Here is a 21044-nt window from a genome sequence, read left to right as displayed (position 1 = left end):
ATGTCTATTAGGTCCATCTGCTCTACTGTGTTATTCAGTGCTTCCGTGTCCTTACTTATTTTCTGCCCAGTGGATCTATCCTTTGGGGTGAGTGGTGTGTTGAAGTCTCCTAGAATGAATGCATTGCAGTCTATATCCCCCTTTAGTTCTGTTAGTATTTGTTTCACATATGCTGGTGCTCCTGTGTTGGGTGCATATATATTTAGAATGGTTATATCCTCTTGTTTGACTGAGCCCTTTATCATTATGTAGTGTCCTTCTTTATCTCTTGTTACTTTCTTTGTTTTGAAGTCTATTTTGTCTGATATTAGTACTGCAACCCCTGCTTTCTTCTCACTGTTGTTTGCTTGAAATATGTTTTTCCATCCCTTGACTTTTAGTCTGTACATGTCTTTGGGTTTGAGGTGAGTTTCTTGTAAGCAGCATATAGATGGGTCTTGCTTTTTTATCCATTCTGTTACTCTGTGTCTTTTGATTGGTGCATTCAACCCATTAACATTTAGGGTGACTATTGAAAGATATGTACTTATTGCCATTGCAGGCTTTAAATTCGTGGTTACCAAAGGTTGAAGGTTAGCCTCTTTAGTATCTTACTGCCTAACTTAGCTCGCTTATTGAGCTGTTATATACACTGTCTGGAGATTCTTTTCTTCTCTCCCTTCTTGTTCCTCCTCCTCGATTCTTCATATGTTGGGTGTTTTGTGCTGTGCTCTTTCTAGGAGTGCTCCCATCTAGAGCAGTCCCTGTAAGATGCTCTGTAGAGGTGGTTTGTGGAAAGCAAATTCCCTCAGCTTTTGTTTGTCTGGGAATTGTTTAATCCCACCGTCATATTTGAATGATAGTCGTGCTGGATACAGTATCCTTGGTTCAAGGCCCTTCTGTTTCATTGTATTAAATATATCATGCCATTCTCTTCTGGCCTGTAGGGTTTCTGTTGAGAAATCTGACGTTAGCCTGATGGGTTTCCCTTTATAGGTGACCTTTTTCTCTCTAGCTGCCTTTAACACTCTTTCCTTGTCCTTGATCTTTGCCATTTTAATTATTATGTGTCTTGGTGTTGCCCTTCTTGGATCCTTTCTGTTGGGGGTTCTGTGTATTTCCGTGGTCTGTTTGATTACTTCCTCCCCCAGTGTGGGGAAGTTTTCAGCAATTATTTCTTCTAAGATACTTTCCATCTCTTTGCCTCTCTCTTCTTCTTCTGGGACCCCTATAATACGGATATTGCTCCTTTTAGATTGGTCACACAGTTCTCTTAATATTGTTTCATTCCTGGAGATCCTTTTGTCTCTCTCTATGTCAGCTTCCATGCGTTCCTGTTCTCTGATTTCAATTCCATCAATGGCCTCTTGCATTCTATCCATTCTGCTTATAAACCCTTCCAGAGTTTGTTTCATTTCTGCGATCTCCTTTCTGGCATCTGTGATCTCTTTCCGGACTTCATCCCATTTTTCTTGCGTATTTCTCTGCATCTCTGTCAGCATGTTTATGATTCTTATTTTGAATTCTTTGTCAGGAAGACTGGTTAGGTCTGTCTCCTTCTCTGGTGTTGTCTCTGTGATCTTTGTCTGCCTGTAGCTTTGCCTTTTCATGGTGATAGGAATAGTCTGCAGAACTGGGACGAGTGACGGCTGGAAGGACTTCCTTTCTTGTTGGTTTGTGGCCCTCCTCTCCTGGGAGAACAGCGGCCTCTAGTGGCTTGTGCTGCGCAGCTGCGCGCAGACAGGGCTTCTGCTTCCTGCCCGGCTGCTATGGAGTTAATCTCCGCTGTTGCTGTGGGCGTGGCCTGGCTCGGGCAGCTACTCCAAAATGGTGGAGTCGCGTTGGAGCAGGAGCTGCTGGGAGGCTATTTATCTCCGTAAGGGGCCTCCCTGCTCCCTGCAGCCCAGGGGTTAGGGTGCCCAGAGATCCCGGATTCCCTACCTCTGGATTAAGTGGCCCGCCCTGCCCCTTTAAGACTTCCAAAAAGCACCCGCCAAAACAAAACAACGACCACAAAAAAAACAAGAAAAAAAATTTTTTTTTAATTAAAAAAAAAAAAAAATTTTTAATAAAAAAAAAAAGGTGGTCGTTCGTTTTTCTTTATTCTCCGGTGCCAGCCTCAGGCCTCTGCTCACCGGTCTTTCTGCCCTGTTTCCCTAATATTGGGGTCCCTGTCCCTTTAAGACTTCCAAAAAGCGCTCGCCAAAACAAAGCAGCAAAAAAGCAAAAAAAAAAAATGGTCGCGCGCTTTTCTTATGTCCTCTGTCGCCCAGCCTCCAGTGCCTGCTCACTGTTCTTGCTGCCCTGTTTTCCCAGTATCGAGGGCCCTGCACTCTGGCCCGGATGGCTGGGGCTGGGTGTTCGGCAGCCCTGGGCTCCGTCTCCCTCCCGCTCTGCCTGCTCTTCTCCCGCCGGGAGCTGGGGGGAGGGGCGCTCGGCTCCCGCGGGGCCGGGGCTTGTATCTTACCCCCTTCGCGAGGCGCTGGGTTCTCTCAGGTGTGGATGTGGTCTGGATATTGTCCTGTGTCCTCTGGTCTTTATTCTAGGAAGGGTTGTCTTTGTTATATTTTCATAGATATATGTTGTTTTGGGAGGAGATTTCCGCTGCTCTACTCACGCCGCCATCTTCCGCCCCCTCTCTTCCTTTCTACTTACTGAAAATAGAATTATTTTTATTTTACAATTACATGTAATTGATTTATTTTATTGTATTATATAGTGTTAGAATACCCTGGTTATTCCTGATATTCAAAGACCTCCCTAAGCCTACTTTGAGTTTTAAACTATTAAAATTTGAGGAAGTATTTAAAATTCAAATACACCTCAACCTACTTTGCGATTTGATATTCCATTTCTCTCATCTTACTCATGCTAGCCCAACTCTACATCCACTGACCTGACACCTTCCCTGTGCTGTTTCTCCCTTTTCCTGCTTCCACATGCCGTATCTAGTCCACCTTCCAGAAACGAACAGCAACATCACTTTCTTCAAACAATCGTTTTTTTAAATTTATGTTTATGCCATGCCACATAATCCCCCTTCCCCAACAACAATAAAAAACACAGAAGAACTACAAAAAGCAAATAATCCAATTAAAAAATGGGCAGAGGAGCTGAATAGACAGTTCTCTAAAGAAGAAATTCAGATGGCCAACAGACACATGAAAAGATGCTCCACATCGCTTGTCATCAGAGAAATGCAAATTAAAACCACAATGAGATATCATCTCACACCAGTAAGGATGGCTACCATCCAAAAGAAAAGCAACAACAAATGTTGGCAAGGTTGTGGAGAAAGGGGAACCCTCCTACCACTGCTGGTGGGAATGTAAATTAGTTCAACCATTATGGAAAGCAGTATGGAGGTTCCTAAAAATGCTCAAAATAGAAACACCATTTGACCCAGGAATTCCACTTCTAGGAATTTACCCTAAGAATGCAGCACTCCAGTTTGAAAAAGACAGATGCACCCCTATGTTTATCGCAGCACTATTTACAATAGCCAAGATATGGAAGCAACCTAAATGTCCATCAGTAGATGAATGGATAAAGAAGATGTGGTACATATACACAATGGAATATTACTCAGCCATAAGAAAAAAACAAATCCTATCATTTGCAACAACATGGATGGAGCTAGAGGGTATTATGCTCAGTGAAATAAGCCAGGCAGAGAAAGACAAGTACCAAATGATTTCACTCATATGTGGAGTATAAGAACAAAAGAAAACTGAAGGAACAAAACAGCAGCAGAAGCACAGAACCCAAGAATGGACTAATAGTTACCAAAGGGAAAGAGACTGGGGAGGATGGGTGGGAAGGGAGGGATAAGGGCGGGAAGAAAAGAAAGGGGGCATTACGATTAGCATGTATAGTGTTGAGGGGGCATGGGGAGGGCTGTGCAACACAGAGAAGACAAGTAGTGATTTTACAGCATCTTACTATGTTGAAGGACAGTGACTGTGAACTTGGTGACAAGTAGTGATTTTACAGCATCTTACTATGTTGATGGACAGTGACTGTGAATGGGGATGTGGGGGGGACTTGGTGAAGGGGGGAGCCTAGTAAACATAATGTCCTTCATGTAATTGTAGATTAATGATACCAAAAAAAAACAAAAAACACAGAGGAACTCTTCATGATCTTGAGCATTTTGTCTCTACATCTTAGAGCACACATCACTTTCTTGGTTGTGTTTTAGTTATGTATATATTCCTAATCTGTATTCTTTCAAGGTAATACCATTGTTATTGATCTGTGTGCAGTCTGTCGAGTACCCCAGGCATGTTTACATGTAGCAGTACATGTTTTTTTTAATGCATAAATTTCTTTTTCTGATTTCTAAAGTATGGATTTTGGATCTCTTTCCAGACAGAATTCCTTGATATAAGCCAGCTGTCTTTCATCCATGATTTGGGACCAAAGGGCATGTAAGTTCCAGTGTTGAACCTTCAAAGGGAAGTGTGAAAGTTGATAAGCATTAACATTTGATTTATTGGCATGCCATGGTGAGGTAGCTCACCTTGCTTTAGTGTGAGCTTCTTGCCTCCCCAACATAGAGCAACTGAGGGGATCTATTTAAACAAAACAAAATATCTTCCTGTATTAAACAAGGGTAGCATCTGCTCCACCCTCTTTCTTAGGTGCTGATAGCACAGATTTCCTCTAATCCAACAATAGGAATGTTTAATAGCAGTAGCAAATACGATGTATAGGACAATGCTTTAAAAATCAAATATATTGCATATTTGGAAGTTGCTAAGAGAATCTCAAAAGATCTCATCACAAGGAGAAAGAATTTGTAACCACATGTGGTGGTGAATGTTAACTAGACTTAGTGTGGTGATAATTTCTCAACATATACAAATACCAAATCTATGTGTTGTTAATATGAAACTAATATGATGTTATATGTTTAAATTGTATCTCAATTAAAAAATATCAGATATACAAGATCTCTTCTTTAATCACTTATAAAGTTGTTTATCACTCATTTTCAGGGCTAAAAATAATTCTGTGTAAAATATATGTTATACAGTGAGATTGGAATTTACTAAACGATTATTTTCCTTCACATAATGAGATCCTGATGTTATAAAGAGCTTAACTTTTTAAACAAAGAATATTGTTAGTAGTTGTTTCAGAAGTTTTCTTCTTTTAGCTGTATTGTTCTTTCCTTTCGCATCTTTGAAAATCAAGATATTTTTCTTTTCAAAATAAGTAAGTAGCTTTGCTCTTTCTTTAGCATAACTTGGTTCTAGAACTAAATGAAGGGATGCAGAAAAACCCTAGAATTGTGGGTGAGCACCTCCAATGGTCTCAGTGGCAGCTGAACTGTCCCCGTGCAGGCATTTGGCAACATGTGGGATCTTTCCCAGGCTGGCACAATGACTGGAGGGAACACTGAGGATGTGAGCCAGGAGGCAGGATGCTCAAAGTCCTGGAGTGGATCTAACAGAGTTACACTGTCCAAAATACCAACAGGCATACATCTGACCAGGTGCTTTAAAATATTAGCTGCTTGAGTATCTAACCAGAAATACGGTGATAAGCTATTTGCGTGGCAAGGAGGTAAGAGCAGGAAGGAAAGGACTGTCAGAATGAAAGTTTATTTAGTCCCAATTGATAAATTGTATCAGCTAAGTGTGAGTTGGAAATTTGAAGATAATGGGTTAATTTGATGTCTCTTTCAGAGAAGGTATGATAATGAAAAGATCCGGGGGACACAGAATTCCAGGCTTGAATTGCTGTGGCCAGGGAAGAGCCTGCTACCGCTGGTCAAAAAGGTAGGACTTAGGAGTGTTGTGTATTTGTTTTAATAAGCTGGATATTTGGGGAATTTTCACATACTTGTTTCAATTATAAATCAATTATAAATCCTTTGAAAGTCATGGCAGAGCATATTTTAAATTATTTTAAGTTCTAAGTTGTAGCATTCATGTAAACATTCTAACTCAAGCCTAGACTTGCAGGCAGAGTGTGCAAATTATATTATATACTTTGAGGCCACAGGACTCAAAAATTGGTCAAACTAAAATCATATTAATAACTAATAAGCACAAGTAAATATGCTCAAACCACTAATGTAAATCAAAACCATGAGATACAACTTCACACCCATTGGATGACTGTAATAAAATAGATGGACCATAATAGGTGTTAACAAGGATGTAGAGAAATTGGAACCCTCATACTTTGCTGGTGGAAGTCCTGGAGTGGATCTAACAGATCCAGAATGGTGCAGCCGCTCTGGAAATAGTGTGACAGTTCCTCAAATTGTTAAACACAGAGTTACCATATGCCCCAGCAATTCCACTCCTAGGTATTTACCCACAAGATTTGAAGAATATGTCTATATCAAAACCTGTACATGAATTTTCATAGCAGCATTATTCAGAATAGCCAAAAAAATGTAAACAACTCAAATGTTTGTCAACTGATGAATGGTTAAACAAATGTAGTATATACATGTGATGGAATATTATTTGGCCATTAAAAGGTGCAAAGACAACTAATAGGTATGGGATTTTGTTCTGGGTTGATAAAAATATCTAATTGTGCAACTTTGTGATTATATTAAAAACCACTGAATTATATGCTTTTAAATGGTGAGTTTTATGATATATGAATTAATCTGAACAAAATTTTGAGAAATTTAGTGAAAAAAAAGGAATGAAGAATGATACTTGCTGTGTCATGAATGAACCTTGAAAACATTATGCTAAGTGAAAAAAGCCAGACCTACAATGCCATATATTATATGATTCCATTCATATGAAATTTCCAGAATCAACAAATCTGTAGAGATAGGGTAGATTAGTGATTTCCAGGGGATGGAGGAAGAGGATTAAAAGTTAACTGCTAATGGGTATACAGTTTCTTTTTGAGTGGTAAAAATATTCTGGAACTAGATATTAGTGGGGATGATGCACAATTTTGCAAATATACTAAAAACCCTAAACTGGACATTTAAAAAAACTTTTAAAAAAATAAGAAAAATTGATCAGACTTCAGAGGTGATAATTTTATATATTTGTGAGTATGTGCATTATAGTAACTGATACAGAGAATTTTATACCAAACTAAAGACTCCTTGTGGTGCAATATTCTCATCTGATTCTTATTTGTGTCCTCAAAGCATTTATCACAATCTTTTGAACATAACACACAGTAGCTATTTGTATAATAATTTATTGGGAATTTTTAAAAAATATTAAGAAATCTACATTCCCCAGCCTTGAAAAAGATACATGAATTCATGTGTAAATAAATATGAAACTAATCTATGTGTGTATTAAAAATATATAAGCTCTAACCTGGGCTCTACCTTTTAAACATATTTAAGATATACTACCAGCAAACAATATACTACCAACATTAAGTTGGGCTCTTATTTTCTGGATATTGAAAGGATAGAAGAAATTACAAAGAAAACACCGAGAGATAAGACTAGAGAAATGGAAAATTTCAGTGTTATAAAAAAACCTAGAATAAAAAGGAAAATAATAAAACTAGAAGATACTGTTTTCAAATAAACTGCTGTAACATATAAATGTCCCCATAAACTTGGGGTATAAGTAACATCACAGGGAATTCAGAGACTCCCACTTGATATCTTCCCCCTATTCTCTCCTCCCCCACTCCTGGGGATTACTTAGACCAAAGGCTGGAAGGAGTATAAGCCAGCCTGTCCCCACCCCTGCTGCCTGCCCTGCACCATGCCTGTCTGGGAGGCCTGTCCTCCCAGCCCACTGGGAAACCTCACACAGATTCCTCCTGGCACCTCTCCTCAGTCTTCACCTTTGTGTAAGCTAGCTGCCACATGCCAAATGTAAGATTTCAGACTGCAAGCCCCTGGCGAGTCTCTGACTGCCATCTTGCTCTGGGCTGCCTAAGCTGCCTGCCTGTGTGCAGAGCAGGCTAGACACATTTATAGCCCCCAGGAGTAGCCCTCAGCCAAGAGCTGTAGGGGGATTCTGCAGCAAGTTCTGCTTGTCTCCCATCTCCCAGGGTTCCCCAGCAGATGACAGGTTTGCAGCCCACCTGCCCTCAATAAAATACATGCAGACATCCTTGTGGCTCCCTTCTTGCTCTACCTTCCTGTCCTTCCCCACCACTGCTCCCAATAAGCTCCCTAATAATCCTCTCTATAAACTATCACATCCTTGTTTCAGAGTTGACTTCTGGGGCAACCCAACCAAAGATATCCACTCAAGAAATGGAAGCATTGGTCTGGACTGGTTAGTCATTTCTTGAGTGTCAAATGTTTGCCAGATTTTGTTCTAGCTGCTGTGAAAATGGGGAGCAAGATAAAGTCTCTGCTCTCACAGAGCCCCATTAGATGTGGGATGATAGAAAAGTTGACCAGCAACATAAATGGTATCAGTGCAGGTGGTGATCAATGGAAAAAGAAGGCAGTGGGATGCTGAGGGACATGGGAAGAAAAGGGAGTGGCTTTAACTCCAGCAGGCAAAGAACTGATGTTTGAGTTATAACCTCCTTGAGAAGGGGCAGCCAGAAAACATGGGGGGAAGACTTTGTTGTATAAAAGAAATATACCTTCTGTACTCTTTAAACTTTGGGTTACATCAGCACTCAGTCAGGGCAGTCTAAAAAGATATGATCCTCCCTGGAATAAAATGTGCATCATTTTAAATTGTGTAAATATTTCCATGAAGATTGAAGCCTTGGTTCCATATTAATAAGTATTTTTCTGAGTTATATTTGTGAGGTGAAAAAAAAAAACAAATAAAAATATATAACTGACAGAATTAGTTTAGAAAGTTTCCCACAGTAGTAGAAAGCTCTTGGTGTCTCAGCAGAAGGTACTATTAAGGGTGACATATTCCTAACCCTCTCTTTGTTATCTTTGTATGTATAAAAAGCATTCTGACTGGAGTCTAGTAACCATAATGTTGCTCATGTAATTGTAGATTGATACCAAAATTTTAAAAAATTTTTAATTAAAAAAAAACATTCTGATCACTTTCTTATTTATTCTCTATTAACAAATGCAGATAAAGCAAACGGGCAACTAAACTTTCAACAAGACTCATAATGACCTTTCTCAGGGATGAGTAAAAAGAAAAAATGGAAAAAGGACAAATACAGCAAACATTTCTTCCCCTGACTTAAAATATCTGCTTAAACAGCACATCTATTCAGCAACCTCTCTGTACCTGGTAATGGACTAGATGTTAAGTATCTTATCTCGAACAATGTCTTAAAAGAAAGAGATACAGATTTTAAGAAATAAATTTAGCATTTACTCTACTGAATTATAAGCCATACCAAGAATTAAGATTTTTAGACAGTGACAATGTCTAAATGCTTTCATTTACTCTCTGGAACCTCTTTGTGCAACCCTTATATGGGCCAGCAGGTTTTAGTGCCTGAAGACTTGCTCTGAGCTGCCAAAAGATTATTCCAGGCCCTAGGCAGAGACCAGTGGGCAGGACATCCACATTTCCTGCTCTCATGGATATTACTTTCTAGTGGAGGAGACAGACAATAAACAAGCAGACCAGTAAAATAATTCCAGATCATGATAAATGCAATGAGGAAGGTAAGCATGCTGGAGTAGGGCTCTGAGGTGGGGACCGCTGTTTCGGACTGAGTTGCCCGGGAAGGCTTCCTTGTGGAGGAAAATTTAAGCAGAGTTGATTGACGGAAAGGGGCCATCCATGGCAGGAGCTGGAAGAAACATTCCATGTGGAGGAATAGCAAATGTAGAAGCCCCAAGAAGAACAAGCTTGGCAAGTCTGAGGAACAGCCAGACCAACGCAGTGGACGCAAACAGTAGATAAGGTGTGAAGGTGATGGCTGGCTGCTTGAATGCCACAGCAAGTACAAACACATGCGAGCTGGCCATTTCTGCTGTCTTCATTTTATGGAGCTAGACCTGGGGTTTAGTTACCCAAGTTCACAAAACCAGGTGGCAGAGCTGAAACTGGAGCCCAAGGAGGCTCACTTTCAGGTGGGCGTTCAATCCCTGTGCAGATGGGGCCCACTCCTAGAAGGCTGGTTGAAGGGTTCCTTTCTTAATTTAATTCTCCTGTTAAAGAGAAAAAAATCAATCCACAAAAACAGAAAGGGAAGAAATAAAGAGAGCTTAAATGAATGGCATAATTAAGAAGAGCTTTCAATAGAGGCCTGGAAGTCAATTTATCCTGTTATTTAATGACTATTAAAAAGAAGAACTCCTCATTGTCAAAATAGAAAATTATTTCCTTTTGTGTTCAGCTTTAAAATCCAGCTGTCACTACTAAACAATCCCATGTTTCCAGGCTGCCACACCTTTGAGGGGCAGAGGAGGGCCCATTCCTACAGGACACCACATGAATAGCAAGCAGCCCCAGAGGTGAGCAGTGCTCTGGCCCTGGAGTACACTCACTCAGCAGTCTTATTTCCATTGCTGAACAAGGCTGTTGATAGCCCATGCAGAGCCTCTGTGCAAATTAGAGATTTGTACAGGGCACATCTGTGCAATGGTACCTTGTGGTCTCTTCCTGAGGGCATGTTTTATAGCTGTTGGCCCTGGTGTTATGTGTTGAGCCTGGGTTCTCAGGAGCAGGAAAGATTTCTGAGATTTGTTTTGTAATGCCAGTGATGCAAGACAGTACACCCAGATAGGGGCATCCCATGGTCATCCCACACTACTGTCTCTGGTTTGGAGTTCTGGCCAGAGTTGGCTCTGATGCCATTTATTTGTCCTTGACTCCCAGGCAGACATGTTCACAAGTCGGCTGTTTGACCTTCTCAGATGGGCAAACTTACCACCTGTGGTTTGCAAAGCCTGTGGTTTCTTACCAGGAAGCAACATAGCCAGTCAGTGCTCTGGGCCTGTACCACGCCCTCTGCTCTCTAGCTTGCATCAGAAGTCAAGCCGGAAGAAGGGACTGTAGCTAAAGCAGGAACTTTAACAGCTGGCTTAACTGAGTTTTATCAATAGGCAGCTACAAGTTCGCACTCATAACTCAGCCCCTGCAGATCACTGAGATACCATCTGATGTCATGGCCTTGGCATTTATAGTGAGCAGTGTTCTGAGAACCTTATAAAATGTGTAATTTTGGCATTTGCTGAGAATTATTGAGAATGTTATCCATTTTATTGTTCAGTTGCCTTCTTTAAGGTCCCAAATGAGAAACTTCCTTTGAAATTTAGTTTTTTTTTTTGTAGGGAGACCTCTTTATTTCTTCAAATTACTCATTCACTAAGAAAAGCCAGGAAGCTCAGGCCTGCACTGGTGTGCCATTGCTGTGACTATGTGGTTGGGTATTTGCTCTCTTTTTCTGTCTGTAAACTTGATGTTTTTCCTTCTATTAAGCATATCACAAGTACGTCTTTACTGCAAGTTATCCTAAATCCATCCCAGCCCCTTTTATTAGGAAGAAGACAGCCTATATATTAAAAAACAAATGAATGATATGGAACTATGTGGAAATATATGTAGATTTGGCTACATTAAATCCCAAATTATGAAGCCACTAAAACATAATGTGGTTAGCAATTTCAGTAAAGATTTATTATAGACTTCTTTTAAATGCTGACTTGTCATGTTACATTTACAGTATTGCTTAATTTATGTCTGGGTGTTCTGGCCATACCTTTTCCATAATGTTCTTTACTTTGTCTAATATTTGATATAATATACCCATTTTTCCATTATTTATCAGCTCATTCATCACTTCAGAATTGCAGGAAATATGAATATATTATGTTGTATGCATCATGACACAGTTGCCATGTGTATTTACTTTAAATGGGTCCCATCCTTTCTCCCTCACTCCTCCCGCTTGCAGTGTTGTTCCTATTATGTACATCCTTTCCACTCAGATGTAGTCCTAGTAGAGTCATCACCTGTGAGCTTGTTAGAAATGCAGAATCTCAGCCTTGGCCCAGATCTACTGAATCAGAATTTTCATTTAATTTCTATATTTTAATTTTTTTAATTAAGGTATTATTGATATACACTCTTATGAAGGTTTCACATGAAAAACAATGTGGTTACTACCTTCACCCATAACATCAAGTTCCCCCACCATCCTCCATTGCAGTCACTGTCCACCAGCGTAGCAAGATGCCAGAGTCACTATTTGCCTTCTCTGTGCTGCACTGTTCTATCTTTTACATTTTCTTATTACTATTAATTGAAGTACAATGTGGTTACTACCTTCACCCATAACATCAAGTTCCCCCACCATCCTCCATTGCAGTCACTGTCCACCAGCGTAGCAAGATGCCAGAGTCACTATTTGCCTTCTCTGTGCTGCACTGTTCTATCTTTTACATTTTCTTATTACTATTAATTGAAGTACAGTTAGCATGCAATATTACATTAGTTCTTTACTTGTTCAGTTGCCTTCTATAAGGTCCTGTTTGTGCCCCACTAAACTAGTAAGCTCCCTTAGGAACATGTCTGACTTATCTTTGTGCTGTTTCTACCTCTATCCTAATTCTCAGCTTATCACTGTACTTTTCCATTATGAAGCTCTTAAATACATATTGAATTGAATGCACATATACTTTTGAGAGATCATGTCCTAAGCATTATTTAGTAATAATCCTTAAAACCACAAATAACTTGAAATGAGTAACAGAATATGTGGGGTATTGATGCTTACTGGATTTTACTTACTGAGAGACTTATTTGCCTCTTCTAACATAGTTTATTTTAGCAAACACCAGCCCATTTCCATTCTTCCAACAGCTGGGGCTCCTGCTGTACATCCTGCAAGCACTACCTGCTGATATCAAGCAGTCTTCCAGGCTTTGCCGTTTGTGTTTAAACCGCTAGTGAATTGTTTTGAATTGCATGGTACCAATACTTAGAAACACACAATAGAAAGATTTCTTATTGTTTTTCTGTTTTACAGTGGTTTAAAATAAGTAAATCCCCCATGTAAAAAATAAAACTGTGTCTACAGTTTGCTAGAGTATTTGCTTCAGACTTGCCAAAGTAATTTGTTCTTTCTGTTTCAGTAATTCCACCTAACTTTAAAAAATCCTTATTACCTTTTTACAGGTGGTTGATAGTGAAAGATTCCTTTTTACTGTATATGAAACCAGACAGTGGTGCCATTGCCTTCGTCCTGCTGGTGGATAAAGAATTCAGAATTAAGGTGGGGAAGAAGGACACAGAGACAAAATATGGGCTCCGAATTGATAATCTTTCAAGGTAGAAATTTCAAATATTTTTAAAAGATTTCTCTTTAAAACCAAGTATTTCTCCTAACCTTAAGTGAAGAAGGAGGCAAAATAAATAAATGTTAGAAAAATGTTATTTAGAGCTCATCTTTAATCAAAAGTAATAAACCTACTTTTCTTTTTATGTATTCTTAAGAATAGAGTATCCTGTGTGCAACATTCAGAATAAACAATCCCATGTGTGGATGTACACCAAAATAGCAAAATGTAATATCATTTTAGCAAAACTGACTACTCAATAATTCAGTTTACCAAACAGATAAATTAAGGAGTGATAGTTGACATTTTAATAAGTAAAATTTTACTTTATAAAGTGATATCCTTTAATTAGCAAAATACAAAAAAAGTGATTTGACTTACAAAAATTCTGTTTATACCCAAATTTTAAGAAAAATATCATAAAAGGATACTCAGATGTACATTTATGATAGATTTTTATCTGTGTGTTTGTGTGTTCATAAATACGTTTCTTTCTGGAAGATTGTAGTTATACAATATATGTGTGTCTATATATACATTTGTCTCTAAAAAGTTCATCCTGCCTATGAATATATAGATATAGATATAGATATGAATTTATACAGAATATAATATATATATATATATACACCCTGACTAATGTATACATGTTTGTGTGTATGTGTGTATATGTAAAAATGTGCTGAAATTCCTGATCTTCTCTGATTTACTGTAATTTTGTGTGTGTGTATGTATGTGTATGTGTGTGTGTGTTGATAAATATGTCTCTTTCTGGAAGATTGTAGTTATATAATATATGTGTGTCTTTATATATATTCATTTGTCTCTAAAATGTTCATCCTGCCTATGAATATATATATATAATATATGTGAATATACATATTATATTATATATATTATATATATATACACAATATTGTATTATATATATACACCTTGGCTAATGTATGTGTTTCTGTGTATGTGTGTATAAGTAAAAATGTGCTGAATTTCCTGATCTCTGACTAAAGAAGGTTCAGGATCAGTCATTGGAAATGCGCTGGTACCGCCATTAAGCCTTCCCCTGATACTGTATTCCTGTTTTCCAGAGAATCAGGAAATCAGGCCACAGTTCTCATTAGTCCCTACAAGAGTTAATTACTGGCTGTCTTATCTCATTTCCTCTCCTCACTTACTGGTGCACCATTACTAAATGAACCCATCCAAATACAGGTCTCATCAGCTACCTTCCTGGTGTAAGTGCTCCTCCTCACTTTATCAAACAAGCCCAAATTCTTCCATTGACACCTAAGGCCTTTGATCTCTCTGCCTTTATTTGCAACCTCTCCCTAAATCAGCCTTTCTGGTTCTGTGGAGGCAATTCTCTTCACCATTTTTTTTCTTGCCCCTTTGCCTTTTCTCTTTTTAATTTTTTTCTTAACTCTGATTCACTAGTGACACCTCTGCTTGTCACTTATCTGCTCCACAAAATCTTGTTCTTGTCACTGGTTTTCAGAGACATTTAACTGAATTGGAGTAGTACTAGCTTGCTGGCTTGAGCTCAGACACCTTCTGTGCCCCTCACTCCCGCCCCAGAAGTGTGCATCTCGTGGGCCACACCTGACAGAGTGCTGCCCCGTCAGCTCCCCACCTCTTGCCTCACCTGCGCCCCGCTGCCACAGCACTGACTGCTCTTGTGGATCAGTGGCTTTCCAGCGAAAGCCAAGCATTGATCTCTGCCTGACACTGAGGGTCCAGTGTAGTCATCCCTAATCTTTGTAAATAGTTATTTTAGGGTCTGTCAATATAGCCCCTTCCCTGCTTCTCATCAGGATCACTGCATTTCCCCCAAAATCAAACTGCCTCCCTCACCACTCACAGTGCTCTTCTTATATTGGGGTGGGGGGTGGGCTTCTGCTCAAGTGGCAGGGGGATGGCTGGCTCTGACACCTGTTTTCCTCTGAACTTCAAATTTGGGTAACGAATTTTCATCTCTTGGTGGTAGTCACCAATTCTGACACTTGGCATGTAGTAACTTCTTGTAATTGCCCACTCTGAATTTTTTTTTCAGCATTTATAAATCTGTAACCATTTAGGATAGATTAGTTATTAGTATTAGAAAAGGCCAGTGCAACTGGCTTACATCAGAATTAATCAGCCACATTAGGCATGGCTGATTTCGAGGCTCAAACTGTGTCACTGAGTCGGATTTTCTCAGCCCTGGTCCTGTGTATCTGCAGCACCTTTAGCCTGGGCACCTCGTGGTAGCAAGAAGGCTGCCACCCATGCTCAAACCAAATCCAGTGGAAGGGAAAGAGTCTCTTCTGGTGTTCCAGAGCAAGTCAGTGGGTTTACTCTCACTCGTAGGTGGAATTAGATCGTGTAGTCATCCCCAAACCAGTCTCTGGAATCAGGGGGCTGGAAAATGACACTTGGTGGCTTTGGTAGTAGGGAAGGGATTGCACTTCTAAAGCACAATCAGGATGATGTTTCCAGAAGAGGGACTGGATACCAAACCGTACAAGGAGAAATGTCCTCCACAGGAGCCAGCAACTCTCTAATATTTAGACATCAGACCTCACCTTTCATTACCCTCCTCACAGCCTAGCACAGCTCTAGGTGTATTAGAAGTATCTTTACACATATTTGTATGAGTGAATGAATATAAAGTATCTTTACACATATATGTATGAGTATAAACAACCAAAAATTTATTTTTGCTATGTTGCATATATTTTTAAATCCTGCCAGAGATGATTAGAAGTCTGCTTTTTTGATATAAGTAAGATGCTTTTGCCTAAAATTTTCAAGTTGTATTTGAAAATTTTTACATTTCAAAACAAAATGGGGCATGTTTAATTCTCAAATTTGTTTAAAGAGACAGACAAAGAGTAACTACTCTTTTCCACATTTTGCTTTTCTTTGAAGGACACTTATTTTAAAATGCAACAGCTATAGACATGCTCGGTGGTGGGGAGGGGCTATAGAAGAATTCATCCAGAAACACGGCCCCAACTTTCTCAAAGATCATCGATTTGGGTCTTATGCTGCTATCCAAGAGAACATTTTAGCTAAATGGTAAGATTTTTTTTTGCTCTAAGATTCTCAAGGTAGTCATAGCATTTGATGTTATCGTGGGTCTAAATTAACCTCAAATCAATTTTCAAAGTTGTGAAAAGATATTATGCATTATACTTCAGGGCCTTTTTTTGGTAGGACCATCTTCACAAAGATTAGTTTTCCAATTTCTGTTTTTAAGCTTTTTTTATACAGGGTGTCTCAGCTTTAGATTTTGAGGTTTGAGTCTGAAATCTAAGTTCTTACATTCTCTTAATGATGCAAATGGAAAGTTTATTTAAGCCATTAGCCATAAATTAAGAAAGAGAATTTACTTGCTAGATATTTCTTTTAAATAAAATCATGCTTAGCATGTTTTTCTACCCATGGATTGCAAACTACTTTCAGTCTCAGAAGAAGGACTGTGTAGGAGTGCCACACAGTGGGCCCCCATGTGATGGTAAGGCCGATTATTGTGTTCTCTCAGCAGAGAAGAACAAAGTTGCTTACTTCTTTCTCTTTACTGCACTTCCTGCACAGCAGACAGAAGGTGATGTTTCCAATCCTTATTTTACAGTTACACAAAGTAAATGGGTGGTTTTGTAGAGATTCTGGACAGTGGCTTCCATCTTTTGCTTGCCATAGGATATGTTTTCTTTCTTTTCTTTTTTGTTTTTTTTTTTGTAAAAAAAAAAAATGAATGAAAATGCTTGTCTTTCAGGTATGTTAATGCCAAAGGATATTTTGAGGATGTGGCAGATGCAATGGAAGAGGCAAAAGAAGAGATTTTTATCACAGATTGGTGGTTAGTATTTGTGCCTGGGCTTTTGTTCGGAGGTCTCTAGTTTAGAACTGTACAGCAGTGTTGTGCTGTTCCAGATTGTACATGGTTAAAGCCAGCAGTACCCACAGATGGTTGGCCAAACTTTCAAGGATTTAACTGTGATGGCCTCCAGTGGAAGGTCTTTTCAAAAAACTTGGCATCCACATATATTCTTAAAATATTTACCTTGAAAACAATTTTGTTTTTGCCTTTCCATTTGGAAGCAGACACCCGAATATTCATTTTAGTAGAGATTATGTTGCAATGCAAATATAGTTGTAGAAGTCATGGAAAATAATTTCTCTTGGGTGTTTTCCCTCATTTGGGTGTATCTGTCACCAGCTCCAGGGAATATACTTCTTCTGAATTGTCCCTCTGAATTTGGAATAGCTCCATTTGCCTATTACTATTAAGTCCTTCATAATGACAAGGCCTTGTCAGCTTTTTTGGAGATACATCAGGTTTCAACTTTTTGACTCCCTTTAAAAAGATCCATGGGAGTTATGGTGCTTACTAAAGCCACTGTAAGTCTCATATCTAAAACTCATTTAGCTTTTGAGAAATTTTACTCCCAGAGTTGGTAAAGTAGGCTTTATAGTTTGACTTTAGCTCTAATTACCCATCTACATGGACAGTTACAGCCCATTGCAGATGCCTACATTGACTGCAATGGAAATGAAAATATCTAAAGTGTGTTTCTCTGCTAAGAAGTTAGTTGCTTGGAATTCCCCTTGTTTTTCCCTACCTGTTTGCTTCCAAATGCTATCCTTTACATGAGCTGTGAAAATATCATCATCATTTCTTTCCTCCTAATTCTAGATTTTGGGGAGATGGGAGAAGTAATTAGGAATGTGAACTGATCTTCTTTATTAGAGGATGCACATGTCCTTGAGAAGCTTCTAACCTAATTCAAGTGACAGCATATACTTACATGAAAGCTGTTTAATATATTTCTAAAACAATTAGTATGCAAACAGGCAGATAGGGTAAAATGAGAAACAACCTGGGACCTAGAAGTGCTTAGTTCCTTTGTTCATAATTCATGTAACCAGCTACCCATTCATTTGTTAATTTATTCACTCATTCATTCCAGAATGATGGAGTGAGTGCACTCTCTGTGACAGGCACTGAACTAGGCCATGCACATGTAAAAATGAAGGAAAAGCAGCCCTTACCCTGGAATGATATGGAGTCAGGAAGTCAATGGATTGGGAAAACTCAGTGATGAGGATCAACAGAGCAGAAGTCATAGGGGGAGCACAGAGGAAAGGACACTATTTTGCAGTTTGGAAATTTCTCTTTGGTTCCTCTTTGTATCTTTTATTCCTTTGCAGGGCCTTTCTGTCTTTCCATTCATTTTAAGAGTGTTTATCCTTCCTTGTTGAAACACTTTTAAAATATCTGACAAAGAATTAAAGTAAATAATTCCAGTATCTATGTCATCCTGGCATTGACATCTGTTGATTGTCTTTTTTCTTGCAAGTTTAGATTTTTCTTAATCTTTGTCAAGTAATTTTTTATTGTATGCTGGAGGTTTGAATATTATGACTCTGCATCTTATTTGAATATTATAGAAAATGCTGATATATTTCTTTTGTCAGGAAGTTAGCCTAGTTGGATTCAGGCAGAGTACCAACTAGCTTTCTTTTGGTGTGGTTTTTTTTTTTTCCTTTGGTGTGGTTTTAATGTCAGTTTTGTTTTCAAAGCCTTTGCCGTGTGTTGTGCCCCACATACTCCACCTAGTGGCTGGTCTTGGCAGTGATGTATTTCTAGTTCAGTTCTCAAACTATTTGGTATAATGTTTAGGATCAAATCCATGCAAGGGCAGCTTGGGAGTGAGTTAGAAGTTCATAAACAAATTTACAGGCTTGCTTTCCTGAGCTCCTTCCTCTCCATAAGCTCTTCCTTTGTGGCTTCCTTTTGCAGTCTTCTAGAAAGAGGCTTTATTTACCCGGCTCTGCCACACACTTTCTGCAGTGACATTTGGGTACTGCACCATAAGACAGTTTGAGAGAGAGGGACACCATATTCGATACCTTTTATTACAGTATATTGTTATAATTCTTATGTTTTATTATTAGATATTGTTGTTACTGCATCTAATTTATAAGTTAAACTTTATCATAGGTATGTTTGTATAGGAGAAAACATAACATATGTAGAGTTCAGTACTATCTGTGGTTTCAGGCATTCACTGGGGTCTTGGAACACATCCCTTGAGGATAAGGGGGGACTGCCATACAGATTTTTCCCACATTTATTAAATTTTTGCCTAATTCATGGTTTTTGATGTGATTGTAAATAGCATTTTTTAAAATTCATGTTCCAGTTGTTCCCTACCAGCATATAGAAATAGAATTGATTTTTTGTATTGATCTTATGTACTGTGAGCTTACTTAATTCATTTATTAGTGCTAGTAGCTTTTTTGTTGATGCCTTAGGATTTTCTCCATGGATTATTGTGTGATGTGTGAATAATAACGGTTTCACACTTTCCTTTCTAAGCTGTGTGCCTTCTGTTTTATTTTATTTTTTTGCCTTATTGCACTGGCTGGGATCATCAGTAAAATGTTGAGTAGAAGCAATGAGAATGGACATCTTTGCCTTGTTCTCAGTCTTAGGAAAAGAGCATTCAGTCTTTTATTATTATACCTAAGATAGATTTTTTTGTATCTTTTTTATGACTTTGAGGAAATTCTTTTTTACTTATAATTCATTGAGAGTTTTAATTATTGATGGGTATTGAATTTTGTCAAAACCTTTTTCTGCATTTATTGAAATGATAATTTTTTTCTTTTTTTCTGTTGATTGGTTTTCAACTTTTAAGCCAATCTTGCATCTTAGAATAACCTCACTTTGCCATGATCTATTATTCTTTTATAAATTGTGGGATTTTGATAAGGATTTTTGCTCAGAAGAGACATTGTTCTTAATTTTTTTTCTTTTCTTGGATTGTTTTTCTTTGGTTTTAATGTTAGAATAATGCTAGACTCATTAAATGAGTAAGTATTCCCCTCTCCTGTTTCCTGATAGAGTTTGTGTTGGATTGACATTATTTCTTCTTTTATATATTTTATAGAATTTACCTGTAAAGTTGTTAAAATCCATAGCTGTCTTTGTGGGAAAGTTTTAAGTTATAAATTCAGTTTTTTATTAGACATAAGGTTGGAGTTTCAGTTTCATTTCGCTTCTGTCTTGGTAACTTATTTCTTGTAAGAAAGCTGTCCATTTATCTAAATTCTCATATTTACTTGTAAAAAGTTATTTATAATAGTCTCTTATTTTCTGTTTAATATTGTTTTAATGTCTGCAGACCTTGTAGTGGTTTTCTTTCATTCATTTTTTTCTTGATAACTGTGTCTCCTTTTTTCTTTTTTTTATTATGTTAACATCATTATTTTTATTTTTTTAATCTCCCAATCCTTGTCTATATTTAATATAACAGCATATATAAAATTATTTCTCCATCTGAGATTATATATTTTTCAATAACCATGTGTTTCTTTAATGGCCATTTTTAAAAACCTCTTTATTGATATATGATTACCATACAGAAAGCTGTACATATTTAATGTATAAAACTCTGAGTTTGGAGATAAGCAAAGACCCATAAAACCATCACCACAATCAATGCCTTAAACATAACCATCTCCTCCAGACACTTCCTCCTATCCTCTTCACTTATTGTTTTAATTTTTTTGTGATAAGAACTCTCAACATAAGATCTACCCTCTTAAGAAATTTTTTAAATAAAATTTATTTACTTTTAATAATAAAGGTAATAAAACACTTAATTTTTATTCAACAAACACCTGTTGGTTCCTTCTATGTGTGCATGACTATGTATAGGTGCTATAGGAGATACCGAAAATAAAAATAAAAGACAAAACCTCGGGTATAAGGAGTTGTATTTTGATATGCCCTCTTAGCAAGTTTTTAAGTACAATATAGTATTGTCATAGGTGCTGTGTTGTACAGTGGATCTCTAGGACTCGTTTATTTACATAACTGAATTTTATC

General features: G+C 38.0%; 1 protein-coding gene across 4 annotated transcripts in view; it reads left to right on the top strand.

Annotated features, from left to right (window-relative positions):
• PLD1 (phospholipase D1) overlaps window positions 1-21044 on the top strand; it is a 220028-nt gene that overhangs the window by 93398 nt on the left and 105586 nt on the right. For all 4 annotated transcript variants that reach the window (XM_036930885.2, XM_036930886.2, XM_036930887.2 and 1 more), the window contains exons 7-11: window positions 4351-4409; window positions 5673-5765; window positions 13005-13157; window positions 16073-16222; window positions 16923-17006. In XM_036930885.2, coding sequence (XP_036786780.2) covers window positions 4351-4409; window positions 5673-5765; window positions 13005-13157; window positions 16073-16222; window positions 16923-17006 — 539 coding nt within the window. The remainder of the gene's footprint in view (window positions 1-4350; window positions 4410-5672; window positions 5766-13004; window positions 13158-16072; window positions 16223-16922; window positions 17007-21044) is intronic.

Source organism: Manis pentadactyla, chromosome 1, assembly GCF_030020395.1.
Source record: "Manis pentadactyla isolate mManPen7 chromosome 1, mManPen7.hap1, whole genome shotgun sequence".
NCBI lineage: Eukaryota > Metazoa > Chordata > Mammalia > Pholidota > Manidae > Manis > Manis pentadactyla.
Note: the sequence above shows the minus strand (reverse complement) of the source record. Positions and strands in the feature narration are given on the sequence as shown.